This window comes from Ictalurus furcatus, chromosome 19 (genome assembly GCF_023375685.1).
Source record: "Ictalurus furcatus strain D&B chromosome 19, Billie_1.0, whole genome shotgun sequence".
In the NCBI taxonomy this organism is placed as follows: Eukaryota; Metazoa; Chordata; class Actinopteri; order Siluriformes; family Ictaluridae; genus Ictalurus; species Ictalurus furcatus.
In genome coordinates, this window is record NC_071273.1 from 5,952,371 (window position 1) to 5,971,897 (window position 19,527).

Sequence of the window (19,527 nt, forward strand, 5' to 3'; positions counted from 1 at the left end):
AGCTAGTGTGAGTGCTGCAGCTGTCCATGCGCTCTTTCCATACAGGCCTCTCAAAAGCTTTCATGTCTGAAAAGGTGTGCAACATGTCACTACATGGGCTGAGGAAGACCAACACCGAGTGCGTAATAAAAGTGCACCATGTTTAAGGGATCTGGGTGAGGAAAAGGAAGCGACACATTTAGGCTTTCTTTTTTTAACCGTCCTTATTAGTACTCAGCTCTTTCTTCATGTCACAAGATCAACACGTGGCCTGGCGGCTCAGTAAGAAGATGTAAATCCAACTAAAACAGGTGAAGACCTCAAGTTTGTCCAATGATCGCTTTACTGAGTTTATATTGAACTTACAAGCATATATACAAAGAGACATGGAAATGTTTGGTATACAGTAAATAGACAAACCCAGCTTGCAACCCAAACTTTATTAAAATGCACACTGTTTTGCACAAAACATGCACTGACAATCTGTTGCAATCCATTCTTATTAAAAACAGCTAGATAATTTATTAGCAATGACTAAAGGCATTATTTTTATTTGTTAAATTTAAGTTTCAGCCTCTCTGCTAGTGGCAAAGGACTACAGATCGAAGCATCTGCCTCATCATCACTCTTTGCGCTGCATGTCTGTGTTCGTGGATTTGTTCTCGAGAAGCCCGTGTTGTGTGGTTGTTTTTCAGGAGTTGTGGAGTCTGAGCCGTGATGTGTGCCTACAGAATTTGGAAACATATCACACCTGTCCTGTTTAATAAGCTGTTGTGCTAGAACAGTTTTTTGTACAATCCGTGCTTTAGGCTCAACCTTGGCTTTCAGTTTGCTTTGGGGCAGATTCTCCACGTCACTGTTATCACTGGAAGAACCTTGTCTTCTACAAACACTCTTCTTACATGCGCTTTCTTTATTTGTCTGCTCAGGAACGTTGGATGGTCTGTTGAAGTGTTTTGGTTTAACAAATTTGTATTTATGTGGTACTGGGACAGGGAAAGAATCTTTGGCCTGCTGCATTTTTGTGAATGTTTTTTCCTTTGAATCAGAAGCCACAGTGTTAATTCTGCCAAGCTCTGATTTTTGATACCGTGAGTGAGGTGGAACTTTAGGATTCTCAGACAATGGCTTGTGGCTTAAACCTGAAGTGTATTTCAGTTCAGAATCAACACTTTGAACTTTGGATTCCTTCTCTTTATTATTCTGAGAACCAGAACACTCCATCATTTTCCTCAAATGGACTCTTTCCATCAGTGAACGCTCTGAAAGTCTGTCAGTCTGCGGAGCTGCACAGTCTGACCGAACAGCAGTAGATGAGTCACGGCCTTCCATTTTGGTTCCTTCGTTTGATTTGTTCACTGGTTGAGGATCAGCTTTGCTGTGCTGAGACTGAGGAGATGGGGTAGCAGTGAAGGACAAAGCATCCCAGTCTATACTATTCAAGTGAAGCTCATCAATCACTACAGATACTGAAAGGCAACTCTGGGCCTGAGATAATGTCCCTGTTTGGCAGGGTGAAGCTAGAACCTCTGGTTGTTGTATAAATGAGGGAAGAGGGGCATTGGGGACTGACTGGATTTCATGACAATTAGCATGTTTAGTGAATTTCGATGCTGTAGTTAGTGTTGCAGAGGAACAGTGGTGAGGATCAGACTCTAAAACGGTTATCGTCTGTAAGCCTTTCCCTGAGGGTACGAGGGGTTTGAGATGCGAAGAACCTTTCAGAGACATCTTAGCAAAAAGATCAGACACTCCATCAGAAGAAACAACTGGCTTCTCTTTTTCTGCCTTCGGTTTCTTTTCTGTTGGCAGAAAACAAACAAAAATAGGGTTAGGGTTATATTTTAAAAAATATATTTTTTTATAACATAAACTTGCCTAAAATTCACCAAGTTCAGTGTCTAAAATGTACCACAAGACATTTTTTTTAATTTTTTTTTTTTAAAGTTTATTATTCTTAGGTTATGTAATCAATTAATTTGGAATAAAATACATTATTTCCTCAAAGAAACCCACAGACCAACAACCGATTTTGGCTCCTTAACTGGATGTCAAAACACTGTAAAAACTAGGTATTTGAGGTTCTTCCTTGTAAACATCACACCAGCCTCAACTTATAAATAAAGCTAAGCTTTTGCTAAAGGCTAGTCAGTTGCACCATGAAAACGATCTTAAACACATACTGTAAAAGCATGCTTACAATAATCCTGTGAATGCCTATAAACATTGGCTTGATCATAAATACAGAATTTCAGTCACTAATAAAAAGAAAGATTCAATGTTAAGTTATATGATCTAGGACAGCGTTCTCAATGTGGGGTTTGTGTAGAATTTTTCTATTTGGTTATATTTATGAATTTATGGAACCCACAACTGTCACAAACATTATATTTATTATTGAGTTGTTCTAGTTATTAGCTTGTTTGACATGAACTGAATGGGTTTAAAGCAAACCTCAGTAACTGAAAATCAAATAGGCCTTATAAATAACGTCAAGGTCAGGAATAAAAGCTACCTCGCTCATGAAACCTATTTTATAGTTAAAACCGAGGGGTTCCTCGGTTGCAGAATGTTTGAGAACCCCGGATCTACGATGTCTAATCTTGAATCAAAAGCTGTGGGTGGGTGTGAAAGATTCAGTTTATTGTGGGAGACCAAAAATTTATGTTTGGGTAAGAGGAATTGGTGATTCCATGATAAATCAACCAGTGACAGAGGACCTTTTCACCACAGAGACTTTTTTCTCTCCACTTCTGTATGAGAAATGGCAGCCATTCCAAAATTTACCCCAGATGTGCTCTGTAGCATGCCATGCCCCCTCCCCCCCCCCCCTTTTTTTTTTTTATAAACATCCTTTCCTTAATAACTTAATAACCTTAATAACCAAGTACACATTCTATAAAGATGAAACTTGGTATTTTTATGTAATTTCTGATTGAATTTTCAGGGAATTTTTTTTGATCTGCAATCAAAATTGGCTGTAACCTGTAATATCACTGGTAACTAGCAAAAAACACTTTTGGTGGTACCCATGTTTGAGCCCCTGCAACCTGCATCAACCTACAAATTTCATTCGACATTCAGATTTACTTCATGTTACAAATAAGTGAAAATTCTGTATGTGTTATGCCCCATTACAAAGAAATAGCAAAAACAACAACAACAACAAAAAAACTATAAAACTATCAATATTGTACATTTGCCATAATACGTACAAGAATGTACATAGAAATGAAGATAGTGTGTTAAAATAGCCATTCCACCATAAAAAAAAGAACCAAAAAAAGAAACAAAACAGAACTGTCATTTCAAATTGAGCACAGTTTAATCATTAAAAATAGTGTGGATTCACCTGAATAGAACTGAAGGGGGAGATGTATACAAACACACTAATGTATGTGTTATATATATATATATATATATATATATATATATATATATATATATATATATATATATATATATATATATATATATATATAGAGAGAGAGAGAGAGAGAGAGAGAGAGAGAGAGAGAGAGAGAGAGATAGATAGAGAGGGTTGTGTGTTACAGGCCAGTGGAAGAGGGTTAAATGGACAGGGACTCCTGTGCAACACCTAGTGTTAATCAAAGCGGTTGAGTGCAGAACGACTGCTGGGATCTGACTGTGGAAGTGTGAGGGGTTAGCGAGCCAAACACCAGCGGGTGTCACAATCACAACTTCAGGCTTTGATCTCTGCCACTTCACAGAAGGAAAGGCACATTTACTTAACCACCCAAGAAATTCTCAGGGTCACTGGTTGCCAGGGACACAGCAGCCTGCTTCACTAACAAGGTCACCGATTTATTAACTAGTATCTAAGTATCAGCAAACGAAATAAAAACATCACACACTTCTTTAATGCTTTAAAAACAGTGCCCTCCAAAACCATCAGCCCCACTTGTTGTGTAAAATAAACATTACACACAAAAATGTAACTTTTCCTCTCGTACAACAGAAGAAAGTATTGATCTGTTTAGCTTTTTCTCATAATTTTTTTTTTAATATAACTATTAGAACACCCCTGAGGAATATTTCAAATAAATGCAATCTAATACTTTGAGTATTTTTCATTTTCATCTTACAAAATGCAATGCCTGAGCTTCACAACCCATCATTAGAACTACAACTGCCACCATGTGTTTGTCAGATGAGACCAAAATCAGTCTTTTTGGTCCACCAAAGCATCAGCATGTTTTGCAAAACAAACAAAAAACAAACAAACAAACAAAAAAAAGGAGATTACATACAAGGAAAAGCCAATGATACAACACTGTAAACTATGTTGGAGTATCTCTGATGCTTTGGGGCTGTTTTGTGGCTGGTGCTTCAGGGACTCTTCTGAAGATTGATGGAATAATGATTCTACTATGTACCAGGATATTTCATCCCTAAATTTGGTTTGCTTCTGCCAGGAGGTTCAGACTTGACTATTGAGACCTGATCACTGAACCAGTGACGTGGTTAAAGAAACACCAACTCAGTGCTCTGCATTGACCAGCTCAGAATTTGAACCATGTAATATATATTATATATATATATATATATATATATATATATATATATATATATATATATATATATATATATATATATATATATATAAATAAATAATTTTTTTAAAAAAAAAGCTCCAAATGTTCTGCATGAAGAGGCCTTTACATTAGACATTACAGCAAGACACTTAGTGCTGTCATTCTCTTCAGGGCAGGGTTTACAAAATATTAATTATAACGGTGCGAATAATTTTCAAGTCAGTGTAGAAAGTATTGCACTACTTCCAAAAAAAAACAACAACAAAAAAAAAACAACAACAACAAAAATAAAAACCCAAACCCCAAAAAAACTGTGCTTAAATGATGTCCATGTATGTTTGGGCTCAGAATAATCATGAATTGCATGTGTTACTTTATTTTGGTCACTTTCATATACGGAGACAATAATTTTGGCACCCACAATTAGAAGAAGCACGAGTACTGAATACTGTGCATGCGAGGATACGCATTATGTGCAACAGATGCCAGGTTTTGCTTTCAACAGCATTTAGATGCTCGACGAATTGTGTGCTGTTTGGGGCTGCTCTCCTGAAAGCAGTTTAAAGCAGTTGACACTGTGTGAAAGAAGGACAAACAGGGACATACTCTTTAATTTGTTGTCCTTGGCCTCTGCTGTTTCCTTGTGGAAGAGCTGGACGATGTCAGGGAACGCCACGGTAAACAGGTTTTCCTCTTCCACGGTTCTCACTACATCAGACTCGTCCTGAGGGCAGTCCTCGGGAAATACATAATGATCTGCACCGATAACAATACGCATACAAGATCAAAATCATTTGACCCGAGAACGAAAAAGAAACAAACTGACAGCTAACTTTTCACATTAGAGGTAAAATGATACAAAAAATAAATAAATAAAAATTTAAAAAAAGGTCTCATAACTAGGTATACAGTCATGATGGTCTATTTTTTCCCCGTTTGTATTTATATTACCCTTCCTTTTATTTTTTTTGAATGTGCTGCATGGATTGGGTTGGGTGTATGCAGGACGCAAGGAGTCGAAGTTCACAGTTTCCACAGGAAGCAATTTTAGCACATCAGGATGTTACATTTGTTCCATCACCTGCGACCCGCAAATCACACCACCAACCTCCTTCACGTCTGCTTTCACAACAAGACACTAACAAGAGCAACTGTGACATATGTCACACGTCCAGAGCTAGAGACTCACAGCTCTGTCTAAAAAATAAATATTTTAAAAATCAGTAAATCTGCTGAATTACTAATGTCCTGCACTCTAACTATCTTCCCCTTGAAGCAAGGAGTATCGGTATCATTTATTTTTGAGATTTATGATTTTAGATGGAAGATCTCACCTGGTTTATGCCACATGATTTCAAAGCAGGAGACTCCATTCCTTATGCGCCGCTTGTATATTCTGTACAAACAAATTCGTTCCAAATTACTGGTTGGGTATCCATAAAGATAATTGATTGAAAACAAAAATTTTGACTTGTACTTTGACAAAATAATTCTGTCGTAGTTCCATAATTTTCAACCTTCGGGTTATTGGCGCTACAAAGCGAGGGGGGTGGGGAAAGCGTGAGATTTTCTAACACCAAGCTATCCAGCTAACATAAGTGATCATGATGTATTTACTTTCTCAATACAATGATGTTATAGATTTAACCATCTAACATGTCGGTATTGCTTCATCTACAGTAAACACTATTATAAAAACACATTTAATGTAGTGATATTTTATTTATTGTTGAGCAGCCAGGTTGATTTGGTTAGGGAAACCTTCTCGAGTTTCCAAGAAGGAATTCCAAGGAGGAGGCGGTTTCATTCAGTACGTTTACATGGACAACAATAATTCGATATTAACCTGATTAAGACTATACACTGATTAAGAAACTAGCATGTAAACAGCAATTACTGATGACCTTAATCTGACTAAAGTCATACTCGAAGTAAACACAAATGGAATTAAGACGTGTGGAGTATTCCTGTTTTAGTCGCATTATCGAGGTGTATTACAAACATGTACACACCTTAATCACACTATTAACGTCGTGTGGGAGTTTTCACCGCATTGTGTGACAGGACACGTACATACATGGCAGTGCTCAACCGTTTGACGGCAAACAAGAGAGCACGGCTGCGTCCCAAACCGCGTACTTACCTACTACAGTATATAGTAGGAGAAATACACTATTCCGGCTTTTATATAGTAGGTAAGTACGCGGTTTGAGACGCAGCCCATGGCTTCAAGCAGTCGTCTATTTGCACGTACAGCATGACAAATAATTAACTGCATTTGAAGCGTTCGTAAAATTAAAAATAAAAACACCAAAAACTGTATACGGTATCATAACGAAGACCAACTGTATGTCAATACGTGAAATTCTGGAGGGAATGTCGGATGGCGTGGCGCGGTGACGTAACGACGTGTGCTGTTAATCGATCTATGTTCTATAACACGTAAAACCTGAACATGAAAGGAGTATTCTAAAAGCGACTCATGTAAACACCTTAATCACAATATTGCCTTATTCAGAATCAGGTCAATAATAAGATTACTGCTGTCCATGTAAACATAATCAGTGTCAGAGTTTGGAAAATCAGAGTTACGAGCTTTATGAACTCCTCTCTAACAGTGAATTAGCTTGATAGCAGTATTATACTCTATCCTATGAGTACTAGCATATGCTTGTGAATGGACTCATTCTGGATAAGGGCGTCTGCCAAATCCTGTAAAAAATAATCTGAAGCAAATGAAAGTAAAAAAAAAAAAAGACTAAACGTCACATGCAGGACAAACCGAATGGGTTGTATCTGTGTTGACGATTGTGTCCCTTGACTTCTGTTCACAAGTTCAGTGTAGGTCATCAGCGCAAGGACTTTCTCGCTGGTGTAATGTTTGGGCCACTCCATCTTCTCCAGCGCAAAATTCTACCAGGTACGACAACAAATGAAAAAAAATAAATACGCAAGTACAGTTATAGGTGTTTCAACACTGTATGTATCAGCATTACACAATTAACCTACGCTGCAAAAGTGTGATGTGTATACAACTCGTAGAGAGCGATCTAAACTGCAGATGTTATTACGTTACGCAGAACAGAGACCTGCATGAGGAGTAGGTTGGGTTTCCATCTTTTAAAACCATTCACAGCTTTGTCCTTTGGAACCAGAAATTCGTTGATGATCTGAAAGACAAGAGAAATAATATAAATTATACTAATTTCAAAAGATACGGTCCAAATTACAGAGAGTGTTAACGGTACTCGCCTCTGTGAAAGGGAACTTGTCACAGGCCAGGGTTTTCCTATCAGCGGTCGTTGTAAAAAACAAACAAACAAAAACAAAACATCGAACAGGATGTTAAACCTTCTGTCTGAGCAAATCATTTCTCTGCAACGATCTCTGAAGACGTTGTAGGCTTGTCACGATAACACAACAACGGCTAACAGATAATCATCTTACACGTAACTGCGTTTAAAAGATGTCTTTTCTGTTAACGACGTAAACAAGCATTTACTGACCCGAACATATTGGTGGATTCCATTAATTTGCAAAGGAAAGACCTTTTAACGTAGACAAAAACACACAAAGAGCTTATTGGAAAACTTATCACGGCAAACACCATGTTAATTGTCAGATTGTCCGAAGGTGTTGATTAATTCTATATTAACGCGCTTGTTCAAACACGGTACAGTTTCTATGGCAACATCATGGCAGATGCTCTACTTACACAGATTTAAAATGTGTGTAATTGTCTACATTCACATGCCCATCAATATTCCGATATTAATCTGAATTTGGTGGTATTCTATTTAGTACTGAGTCACGTGAACGCCACGATCTGATTGCCAGATTCATATTAACCCCCGCCTGGTTTAATCGGAAATTTGTTTCATGTAAACACCTTACTCAGAAAATCCAATGAAAGGAGATATACAGTATGCACATGCTCAGTTCGCAAGGAATTGTGGGTGCTAACAGATGCTTCGCTGTAGCCTACGTATTTATGAAAGGCATACTTACAACAACTATGTATACAGGAATATTCCGATGTCTGTACACATATAAACATCGTATTCAGAACATGACTGCAACCTGAATATAGACCTTAAACCGAACTTGATGTGCATGTAAACATAGTCAGTGTCGTAATGGTCTATTGTTCTGTAAAGAGAGGTTCGTTTAGCAATTTTGGAAGGAGTCTCCAGTGGCAGGTCTTTGTAACAGCGTACGAGTGGTTTAAGTCTTAGTGAGCTTAGTTTTGCATTGTGGACAAGCTGCATTCTTGGTCTTTTAAACGTCACGGGAGAGAAAACAGCCTAGTGAGGGAACGAGTAATTATAGCTGATATAACGAAAGTGATAACAGGAACTAACTTGTTTCAATATGAACCGCAACTACGAAGGCTCGAAAGTATGACGTGTCATTCTTTAATAAGCAAAAATTTGTATTAGTGCTGGAAAATTGTTGTGGAGAAAATCATCTTCACCATCATCGATTATTTTGCTGTAACAGCATATGCCGTTGTGCTTTATTTATCTGTTCATCTACTGCACATTTTTGGATTTCAGTAATAGTGACTAAGTTACAACTAAGTATTCCTGTGTTCCCTGACGAAACAAATATTACTGTTACAAACTGTTCAACGATCAAAGCGTTTGACTCGATTATGTCAAGAAATGAATCGAACATAATGTTGACTGACTACATATATAGAAACTTGGGAATAATAAATCTAAAAAGGTTCATTCTCAAATAATCATGATCAGTTCAAATAAACGTGATTAGACAATGACAGTACATATTAATTGTCACAGGCTTAAGACATTGCTTCTTTTCCATATTTATCATAGTTACACATACTGATTTCATATTTTTGGTTTCTGTCAAGTTTTTGTCAAGATCGTCCTTAATTTGTGCTAAAACACAGATCACTCGCCTTTTGATGAGTGTTTCGACGGAGGAGGCCTGGCGAGTGTGCTCAGTGCGGTGCCAGTCGCAGGGACACTGCGAGTCGTAGTCCTGAGGCTGACAGAACTTCTCACTGCCACAGTACACACAGCCCCTGCGCTCATGAGATTTAGCAGAACCTGCAGCATTCGGGAGAAAGAAAGAAAAGAGAAAGCTATTACATCATGTGAGTTATTTATTGATTTTTTTTTAGAACATATTTCCAGATAATCATCCATGTTTAAAGTAATGCAGTGGGGTGACAAATTAAAGAGAAAAAAACACCACCACTGTGTCTTAGTAAGGTGCTGGGCCACCATACCTCTCTCTAAGTGGACCCAAAACATGGCCTGACAGCATTGAACAGCCACCTATTATTCCTTTAATTTTACACCCATCTATAATATTTTATTGAATTTTTATATGAAATGGGCACTACTTGGTGCTTTGGGAATATTATGAACCATGTTTGTTATATATACACAATATATTGTGTAACCTCACCAGGGTGACGACACACCAGGCAGTGGGTGACCTTCTTCACAGCAAACTCCTGAGTCTCGGAAGCAGTTTTCCTCCAATCACTGAATCTATGAGAATACAGATAATAATGCACAAAATTTGTCTTTTTTAAATCAAACCTCTAGCCATATTTCCATCCTGTACTATTATGTGAATGTTCATATCAGGGAACAACAAAATGGCAATCAGAAAAGCACGAGGCAAACACATGGTCTTATCTCTTTAATCATTCTATGAATTTGTGAAAGAAAATTTTAGATGTATTGTGTTCCTGATACCAAGAAAAGTGCTCCCCCGATTGCCTAGAGATCAAGGGTTCGAATCCCGATGATGCCACAGCCACCTGTGGCTGGGAGACCAAGGGAGAAAAACTGACCATGCTGTCAGGGTAGGAGGGGAATATATACTCTCTCTCTCTCGCCAATCAGTGTAGAGGTGGACCGTTAGTGGATTTTACCGATATCGATAACTAAGCTGAGTAGTACCTGCTGAAAACCGATCAACCAATCAACCAATCGTTTTTAAAATTGATACCGAATGAAAACATAACACTCAGAGTAAAATATCGCTGAGCTTTATTACAAAAATAAACGGTACTGACTGCACCATGAGAATGTACTTTTTAAAAAAGGAATATACACAGTATTGTGCAAAAGTCTTAGGCACATGCAAAGAAATGCTGAAGAGCAAAAATGCGTTCAAAAATAATGAGATTCCTCCATTTTAAAAAAATACTATAAAAGGGCAGTGAACAATAATAAATGAAACAAAAGTAATATTTGGTGTGATCACAGTTTGCTTTAAAAAAAAAGTAGTCTCAGGTACAATGTGTACAGTTTTATAAAGAAATGGGCTGTTTTTTTTGTTTGTTTTTTTTTAGTTTTATTGTGCATCTTGCAGAACCAGTCATGGTTCTTCTGGAGACTTTGATTGTCGCACTCGCTTCTTATTTTTGCAGCAAAATCCAGCAGCCTTCATTGTGTTTTTTTTGTCTGAAAAGTATCTCTTACCACTTTTTAACATTTAACATTTTTCTGTAACAGTTAATTTTGTGCTGGAAAACTAATGTTTGGGAATCTAAAATGTTTTTTTTGTACTGACTCAATAATGTACAGGTCATAAAATAAAAATCTATAACAAAAGGTTGTACTAAAAAAAAAAAAAAATAGGGTGCCTAAAATTTTGCACAGTACTGTATATACAGTGAGGGAAAAAAGTATTTGATCCCCTGCTGATTTTGTACGTTTGCCCACTGACAAAGAAATGATCAGTCTATAATTTTAATGGTAGATTTATTTGAACAGTGAGAGACAGAATAACAACAAAAAAATCCAGAAAAACACAAAAATTTTATAAATTAATTTGCATTTTAATGAGGGGAAAAAAGTATTTGACCCCCTCTCAATCAGAAAGATTTCTGGCTCCCAGGTGTCTTTTATACAGGTAACGAGCTGAGATTAGGAGCACACTCTTAAAGGGAGTGCTCCTAATCTCAGCTTGTTACCTGTATAAAAGACACCTGTCCACAGAAGCAATCAATCAATCAGATTCCAAACTCTCCACCATGGCCAAGACCAAAGAGCTCTCCAAGGATGTCAGGGACAAGATTGTAGACCTACACAAGTCTGGAATGGGCAACAAGACCATTGCCAAGCAGCTTGGTGAGAAGGGGACAACAGTTGGTGCGATTATTCGCAAATGGAAGAAGCACAAAAGAACTGTGTTCTCCCTCGGCCTGGGGCTCCATGCAAGATCTCACCTCGTGGAGTTGCAATGATCATGAGAACAGTGAGGAATCAGCCCAGAACTACACGGGAGGATCTTGTCAATGATCTCAAGGCAGCTGGGACCATAGTCACCAAGAAAACAATTGGTAACACACTACGCCGTGAAGGACTGAAATCCTGCAGCGCGCGCAAGGTCCGCTGCTCAAGAAAGCACATATACATGCCCGTCTGAAGTTTGCCAATGAACATCTGAATGATTCTGAGGACAACTGGGTGAAAGCGTTGAGGTCAGATGAGACCAAAATGGAGCTCTTTGGCATCAACTCAACTCGCCGTGTTCGGAGGAGGAGGAATGCTGCCTATGACCCCAAGAACACCATCCCCACCGTCAAACATGGAGGTGGAAACATTATGCTTTGGGGTTTTTTTTCTGCTAAGGGGACAGGACAACTTCACCGCATCAAAGGGACGATGGACGGGGCCATGTACCGTCAAATCTTGGGTGAAAACCTCCTTCCCTCAGACAGGGCATTGAAAATGGGTCGTGGATGGATATTCCAGCATGACAATGACCCAAAACACATGGCCAAGGCAACAAAGGAGTGGCTCAAATAGAAGCACATTAAGGTCCTGGAGTGACCTAGGCAGTCTCCAGACCTTAATCCCATAGAAAATCTGTGGAGGGAGCTGAAGGTTCGAGTTGCCAAACGTCAGCCTCGAAACCTTAATGATTTGGACAAGATCTGCAAAGAAGAGTGGGACAAAATCCCTCCTGAGATGTGTGCAAACCTGGTGGCCAACTACAAGAAACGTCTGACCTCTGTGATTGCCAACAAGGCTTTTTAAACCAAGTACTAAGTCATGTTTTGCAGAGGGGTCAAATACTTATTTCCCTCATTAAAATGCAAATCAATTTATAACATTTTTGATGTGCGTTTTTCTGGATTTTTTTGTTGTTATTCTGTCTCTCACTGTTCAAATAAATCTACCATTAAAGTTATAGACTGATCATTTCTTTGTCAGTGGGCAAACATACAAAATCAGCAGGGGATCAAATACTTTTTTCCCCTCACTGTACATATTAATATATATTAACTATTAACTATAAATATCAAAGTAAGTAAAAGATATACATCCAAACTGAACCAAAAAGTAACATTCCATATAACAAATAAAAATAGAGATATCCAAAAAGAAGAAGAAGAAAAACACCACTTCAAATAACACAACAAAATTGGCCAGTAATAGTTTTTTTTATTTCTCCTCTAGAAGCTGCTCCCGTACTGAATAACGACGGAGGACCCTTCTCAGCCACTTCACAACGGACGCAACCGGGAAAAACTATCGGTGTGGATTTTTGCCGATAACTGATAGTTGCAGCAATCGGTTATCGATGCTGATTAATTGGCAAAACTGATCAAACAGTCCACCTCTAAATCAGAATGATACTAGCCAATCAGGAGCGTCTATGAGCTCAAGAGGGTAAACAGGGTTTTCCTTGGAGTGTGTTACGCTGTCTGTGAAGCAATGTGAAAAGACGCTGTTTCATCACACATCTCAGAGGAAGCACACGCCTTCACCCTTCCTGATTGGAAGCTGATGTGTGATAGGGGAGAGTGAGCTAGTGACTGGGATTTGGCAAATGAATAAATTGGGAGTAAATGGAGTTTCAAAAAAAGGCTCCACTAACACTAGGTTCACCTCTATGGTACTAATTTTGTTTGAATAACCCCAACCATGAGCAAACCTCCTTTTATGGTGTGAAGCATTCAGTTATACAAGCCTATTTCAAAATCTTAGTGCACCTACTTTTGAAGAAGAGTTGTTTCTTTTAAACTCTGTATTAATTTAAGAGCATGTTCTTTGCCGACACCTGGAACACCCTGTAGGTACAAAAAAAAAAAAAAAAGAAAAACAAAAGGGAAAAAAAAAGCATTTTCTAAGTAAAGTATTCTCTCAAATGGCTAAAGGTTTAAAAATAAAGATCTCTGTGTAGCCTTTAATATACTTTAGGTATGTAGTCACAGCCGAGGAGCACAGCCAGGCCCACGAGTGTCTCTCTCTTCAGCTGCAGCTCCGTCTCCACTCTGGACATCTTATAGCAGTCAATCTGAGGGTCCTGACGTGTGTGTGTGAGTGAGTGAGTGAGAGAGAGAGAGAAAGAGAAGGCAGAACACATTAAATGATAAGGATAAGGATGTGAAGGCACTGTTAGTGACACCATCACTGCAATACATAAAGTAATACATAATACAAAGACATTTTAGGAGTAAGACTTTGCAGGTCTGATATCATCTCTTCAATTGTTATTTATAAAATAACTTGAATTCGAAGCTTGTAATCGAAGACTATGTTAGAAAATGTGCATCATACACACACTAGCAGATTTCCAGCACCTGATGTGTGTACCATTTTCAGTCTTTCTCCTTAAAAAGAATGAGAATGACAAAAGAAGCCTTCAAAGCCTTTTTTATCTCCTAACCTGATTATAGATTTGTGCATTAACCAGAACAGACCAGTGTCTCGAAAAGAACTTGATCAGGAAGTGTTTAAAGGTGCAAGTACAAAGAACATGGAAAAGTATGTAGAAATTATTATTGTTATTATATTTTAAATAATGGTTAAAGTCATGGCTTCAGGACAAGAGTATTACATGGTTGAGGGAAACTTGCTGGGAGATTGCTGATTTGTGTTCGGATGGACCTCCCTGTTAGCCTTTATATAGACACTCCCCAACACCCAACAAAGAGAGAAGTACCGCAAGGCACTCATGAACGTCCTCATAAATTTAGTGTGATTATAGTGTTATATAGTGTGTTATATAGTGTGTGATGTCATAACAATCCTTGCTTTTTTTGTTTTGTTTTTTTTATTTACTGTATATAGAGTTGAGGTCACAAGTTTATATATGCGTTGCTGCATCTGCAATATGTTAAAAAAAAATTATTATTATTTTAAAAAAGGGATCATAAAAATAAATTATTTATTTTATTAGTAAATTGTTATTTTGTCTTCTGGGAAACATGTAAATTATATAATGTAGCATTTGAAGGGCAGTACTAAATGGAAAAAAAAAAAAAGATTTTTAAACAAAATTATAGTTTACACCGATCATCCTGTTCAAAGGTTTAGCTCTTAATCTATCGTGTCACCTTCTTGAGCATCTGTGAATGTTTGCACCTTTTGTAATAGTCGTGTACGAGTCCCTCAGTCGTCCTCGGTGTGAAAAGATGAATCTCAGCATCATATAGTCGCCGTTGGAAAGGAGTCAAATATGCAGAAGATGCTGGAAAAGTAAAGAATGTGCAGGACCTGGAGGATTTTTCTGAAGAACAGTGGGCAGTTTAACTGCTCAGGACGAACAAGGGACTCATGAACAACTCTCACAAAACATAAACACAGTCGCTGATCATCCAGTTAACAACACACAGTATTAATAATCAAGTGTGTGTAAACTTTTGTACTGGTTCATTTGTGTAAATTCAGTTATTATTGAGTCTTGTGGACTATATGTAAACATCTGTTGTGTAAATAGCTTATTCAGGGCAGAACTAAATAAATAAAAAACTAAATTCAATTTTAATGATCACTCTTTTTTTCTTTAAATTATTAAAATTATTATTTTGTAGATTCTGCAAGGCGTATCTAATCTTATGACCCCAACTGTATAGTGTATATATTTTATATTCAACATGACAATAAAGTTGTATCTATCTAACTCTAACTCTTGTTGATTCTTATTCAGCTCTACTGTTAGAAATCTAATCTTGCCACATTTTGACAAATTAAAAGCAGCTGAATTGTTTGTCAAAGGCCACCAACTCCTTATTTCTGACACGCAAGTATTTCATAATGATTCCACAATGGTATATAAACTGAGGACCTTTGTGTTCATGTTGAAGTTTCTGTAGACAGTTTGTGCACCATACAGGAAAGCGTCCCCATCACTGGTAATGCAGCCGTCCACCAATCCCTGTGCATCCATAAACGCACACATGGCCTCTGCCTCGCCTGCTGCAGACACCCACGGTATGCCCAGATAGTCTAACATCTCAGCACACTGAAAGGAAAGACAGATGGAGATACAGGAGTATGTACATAGTGCAATAAAGAGGCAGCAACATTTCTCATGGGCATGAACAGATGGTCTGGTTACATCATGTTTATTTCATATTTTACTAGAACCTTTACATGCTTTTACAATAGTCAGATATACAGCTGGGCAATATGATATCATATTTTTTATTTTATTATTATTAGTTTTTTTTTTTTTTTAAATTATGAACTCTGACTTGAAGCAGTTGATTTGATAGTAAAGTTTTGTACGGTTTGAAATCTTAAAAACTTGAAATGAACTTTTTTATATTTTCCAGTGTTAATTTATTTCTGCCGACATTAAATTACCATCAAACTCAGTTTCTTTTTATTGTCAAACTTTTATATTGTGATGCATATCATATATCTAATGCCTTCTAGTATCGTGATATGATATTTTGGTCCTATCGTTCAGACGTTGTCAGCTGCTATGTAACCGGAAAGTAAAAAGGGCCAGAAAAGGGGGGTGGGGGTGTTTACATGCATAATGATACCATGCATTAACTGGATTTACTAAAGTCATGTAAACAGCATACTACGGTATCTTAAAGCCTGTACTGGACTTCAGGGCATGTATAATATATATTAAAAAAATGTTCTACAACTTTTGGAGAAAACATACACACACACACACACACATACACACACTGACAGCAAAATTTGCTGGCATGAAAACTCAAAAATCTAATATTTACCAATAATTTTACTAACCTTCAGGAAATACATGACATGGTTAAGTAAACTATCGTTTGTGTATGTACTTCATGTAAAAAGTACTGATCCCACCACCTGTACTGTCCAATGTCTAATTACTCAGTAACTTCTATAGATCTAATTACATAAAACATTTTTTTTTTTCTTTTGCAGCAGTCAGATTACTTTATACTCTGTAAGCCCACTCAAGTACACTTCTGACACTCATCCCGCCACCCCCCCTCCCCAGTACACCCGAACACACATTACCTCTCTAAGCACAGCTTTAAAGCGCACTCTGCTGGTGTTTTTGGCTGTTGCCGGTTTCGGGACGCTCTTGCTTTTACTGCCCCAGAACCTCATCCCCGTCCTCTTGCTCATAGTCTCCGCCTTGATCTTAGGAGCTTCTCCTTCCATAACAAAAACGAGCTTGATGCCCATCCGAAGGAGAGAAGATGCACGGAAAAACAAATTGCTGCAAAAACATTTGAAGCGTTCGGTTAGAAGAACTGAGGAAAATTCGGTTCCCCAAGCAGCACCTGGGAGTCATGTTAATAATAAACCTCAAACAGTTTTCAGTGTGTGCGTTGATTCAGTGCATCGTTTATGGAACCAGATGAAATTTTGCACTGATTTCAACTATGACTTTTAGGAAATGGGACCAGATAAATCAATTTGCTCTCAAATTCTGCAGATCTGGGTTCTGCAAAAACAAAGTGCTCGTACCGTAGATGAGGTTTTGTGACTTTGCCCATCATGCCTTGGACGTGCTGGGCTTCACAGACCCACAGACTGAGATCCACAGCCAGAGTTTTTCCCGTGAGACTGTATAACGGAACAGATTCCTGCACCGGACTCAGGATCGACCACAGATCATTCACCCCCATGACTGATGAGGAAACAGGAGATAAAAAGAAGGGTTATAGACAAACAAACAAACAAACAAATAAGTAAAAAAAATACAGCAACGGTTATTAAGTTGCTGTTTTTCACACCCGCTTAGCAACACCTAAATAAACACAACTATCTAACGCAGTCAGTCTGTTTTCATTTTGGTTAATGGATAAATACATTAACCACAATACTATCCGACTACATGCTGGGAGTGGTGCCAGTGGGATTTAACCCTTGACCTAAAGAGCGAAGGCAAAAAGCGATGCAGCAGCACTTTAGTCTTTAGCCTGTCCTGCTGTCTCACCTCCTCATCTGTACACTCTGCACAAACCGATATGAGGTCTGAGGTGAAAAACTATAAGTGTGGATATTTGGCAATAACTGATAGTTTGAGCAATCGGTTATCGGTGCCGATAATCGGCAAAACCGATCAATCGGTCGACCCCTAGTTCATATACTTGAAAATTACTAAGGTTTGTCCAAATAGTCGCTAGATGCAAAAAAAAAAAAAAAAAAAGTCGCTAAAAGGGTCTGAAAAGTCGCTAAGTTGGTAACACTGGTCTGCACTGACAGCTAGATAAAAGGCAGGCTAAGCTCCACCTCTCCCCAACTTGCGCCCCCTTCTGATCTCTCCGTGCCTCCTGGTTGAGAACCACTTCAGTACACAGTATATCAGAGCCAAACCATCTGTCCATCTGGTTTTCAAGCCGGACTCCAATGTTTAGCGATTTCATGCACAGCGATGTTAAACACACCGATGAGCTCCGTTTCTCTTCCAAACTTCCTGCCGTCGTCCTGACTGCTGTCATGGAAGCAAACGTGTGTGTGGAGATCACTTTATATGCATTAAGCGCTCTGTGCGTGTGTGGAGATCACTTTATATGCATTAAGCGCTCTGTGCGTGTGTGGAGATCGCTTTATGTGCATTAAGCGGTGTGTGTGTGTGTGTGTGTGTGTGTGTGTGTATCACTTTATGTGCATTAAGCTTTGTGTGTGTGTGTAGATCACTTTATGTGTATTAAGCGGTGTGTGTGTGTGTGTGTGTGTGTGTGTGTGTGTATCACTTTATGTGCATTAAGCTTTGTGTGTGTGTGTAGATCACTTTATGTGTATTAAGCCGTGTGTGTGTGTGTGATCACTTTATGTGCATTAAGCGGTGTGTGTGTGTAGATCACTTTATGTGTATTAAGCCGTGTGTGTGTGTGTGTAGATCACTTTATGTGTATTAAGCCGTGTGTGTGTGTAGATCACTTTATGTGCATTAAGCGGTGTGTGTGTGTGTGTGTGTAGATCACTTTATGTGCATTAAGCGGTGTGTGTGTGTGTGTGTGTAGATCACTTTATGTGTATTAAGCCGTGTGTGTGTGTGTGATCACTTTATGTGCATTAAGCCGTGTGTGTGTGGGTGTGTTACCTACTGAGACTGGACTCGAACAATAACCAGTATGAACCCCGGTCTTCTTTGCTGCTCCGTTTATAGACACACAGTTAAAACATTAGCTGTAAATTCCCTCATTCCCTATAAAAAATTCCCTATAAACTCATAAAGAAGAGAAGAACTGTACAACAAACACAACAGAGCTGATCGGAATATCCACAACAGGGTGTTTTGAATTTCATCTTCGGCGCCACAGATCTGGCTCTCCTTCCTCTAGCATATGTCCCCACAGCGCCCCCTGGTGAGGTGGAGAGATATTCTCTATTCGCTACTTCTTCTTTTCTCTCTCTCTCTCTCTCTCTCTCTCTCTCTCTCTATATCCCTTTGCGTCAGGCAACAGTCCTAAATTGTGTAAAGGTAGTACGTTCAGAAATAATTTATAATATTTTTGACTTCAGCATTACATGTTTTAGACCTGAATCTTAAACATTTTGAATTTGGATCCCCCCCAAGTCAAATTACAAGTTTAAGTTGCACCTCCTGGGTTAGGGGTTTGAATCCTACCCCTGCCCTGTGTATGCAGAGTATGCATGTGGGGTTGCACACAGGATGCACCTGAACTCAATCTGAGCACCTGAAAGATTTCAGTTTTTGATTTTTAATAAATCTGCAATTATTATTATTATTATTATTATTATTAAACTTTTTGATTATGGATTATTGTATGTAGATCACAGGTTCCCAAACT

The 19,527-nt window shown here is 38.3% G+C and overlaps 1 protein-coding gene across 1 annotated transcript; it reads right to left on the bottom strand.

Moving 5' to 3' along the window:
* Nucleotides 1-237: 237 nt before the first annotated feature.
* Nucleotides 238-19,102, bottom strand: LOC128623566 (flap endonuclease GEN homolog 1). The gene is made up of 14 exons (XM_053650674.1): nt 18,820-19,102; nt 17,234-17,396; nt 16,778-16,982; nt 15,603-15,779; nt 13,728-13,838; nt 13,529-13,602; nt 9,975-10,060; nt 9,460-9,610; nt 7,788-7,824; nt 7,625-7,705; nt 7,318-7,448; nt 5,870-5,931; nt 5,142-5,291; nt 238-1,781 (listed from the first exon to the last, which is right to left on the bottom strand). Exons 2-14 carry the CDS (start codon nt 17,392-17,394, stop codon nt 529-531), a joined length of 2,679 nt encoding a protein of 892 aa, XP_053506649.1. The 5' UTR covers nt 17,395-17,396; nt 18,820-19,102; the 3' UTR covers nt 238-528.
* Nucleotides 19,103-19,527: the final 425 nt, after the last annotated feature.

Excerpts from the sequence above, each read along its gene's own strand:
- LOC128623566 (XM_053650674.1), bottom strand. The coding sequence starts at position 17,394 with ATGGGGGTGAATGATCTGTGGTCGATCCTGAGTCCGGTGCAGGAATCT. Across the intron at positions 13,603-13,727 it reads GCTGTGACTACATACCTAAA|GGTGTTCCAGGTGTCGGCAA; the intron begins GTATATTAAAGG and ends TTGTACCTACAG. Across the intron at positions 7,825-9,459 it reads GTCGAAACACTCATCAAAAG|GAAAACCCTGGCCTGTGACA; the intron begins GCGAGTGATCTG and ends GACCGCTGATAG.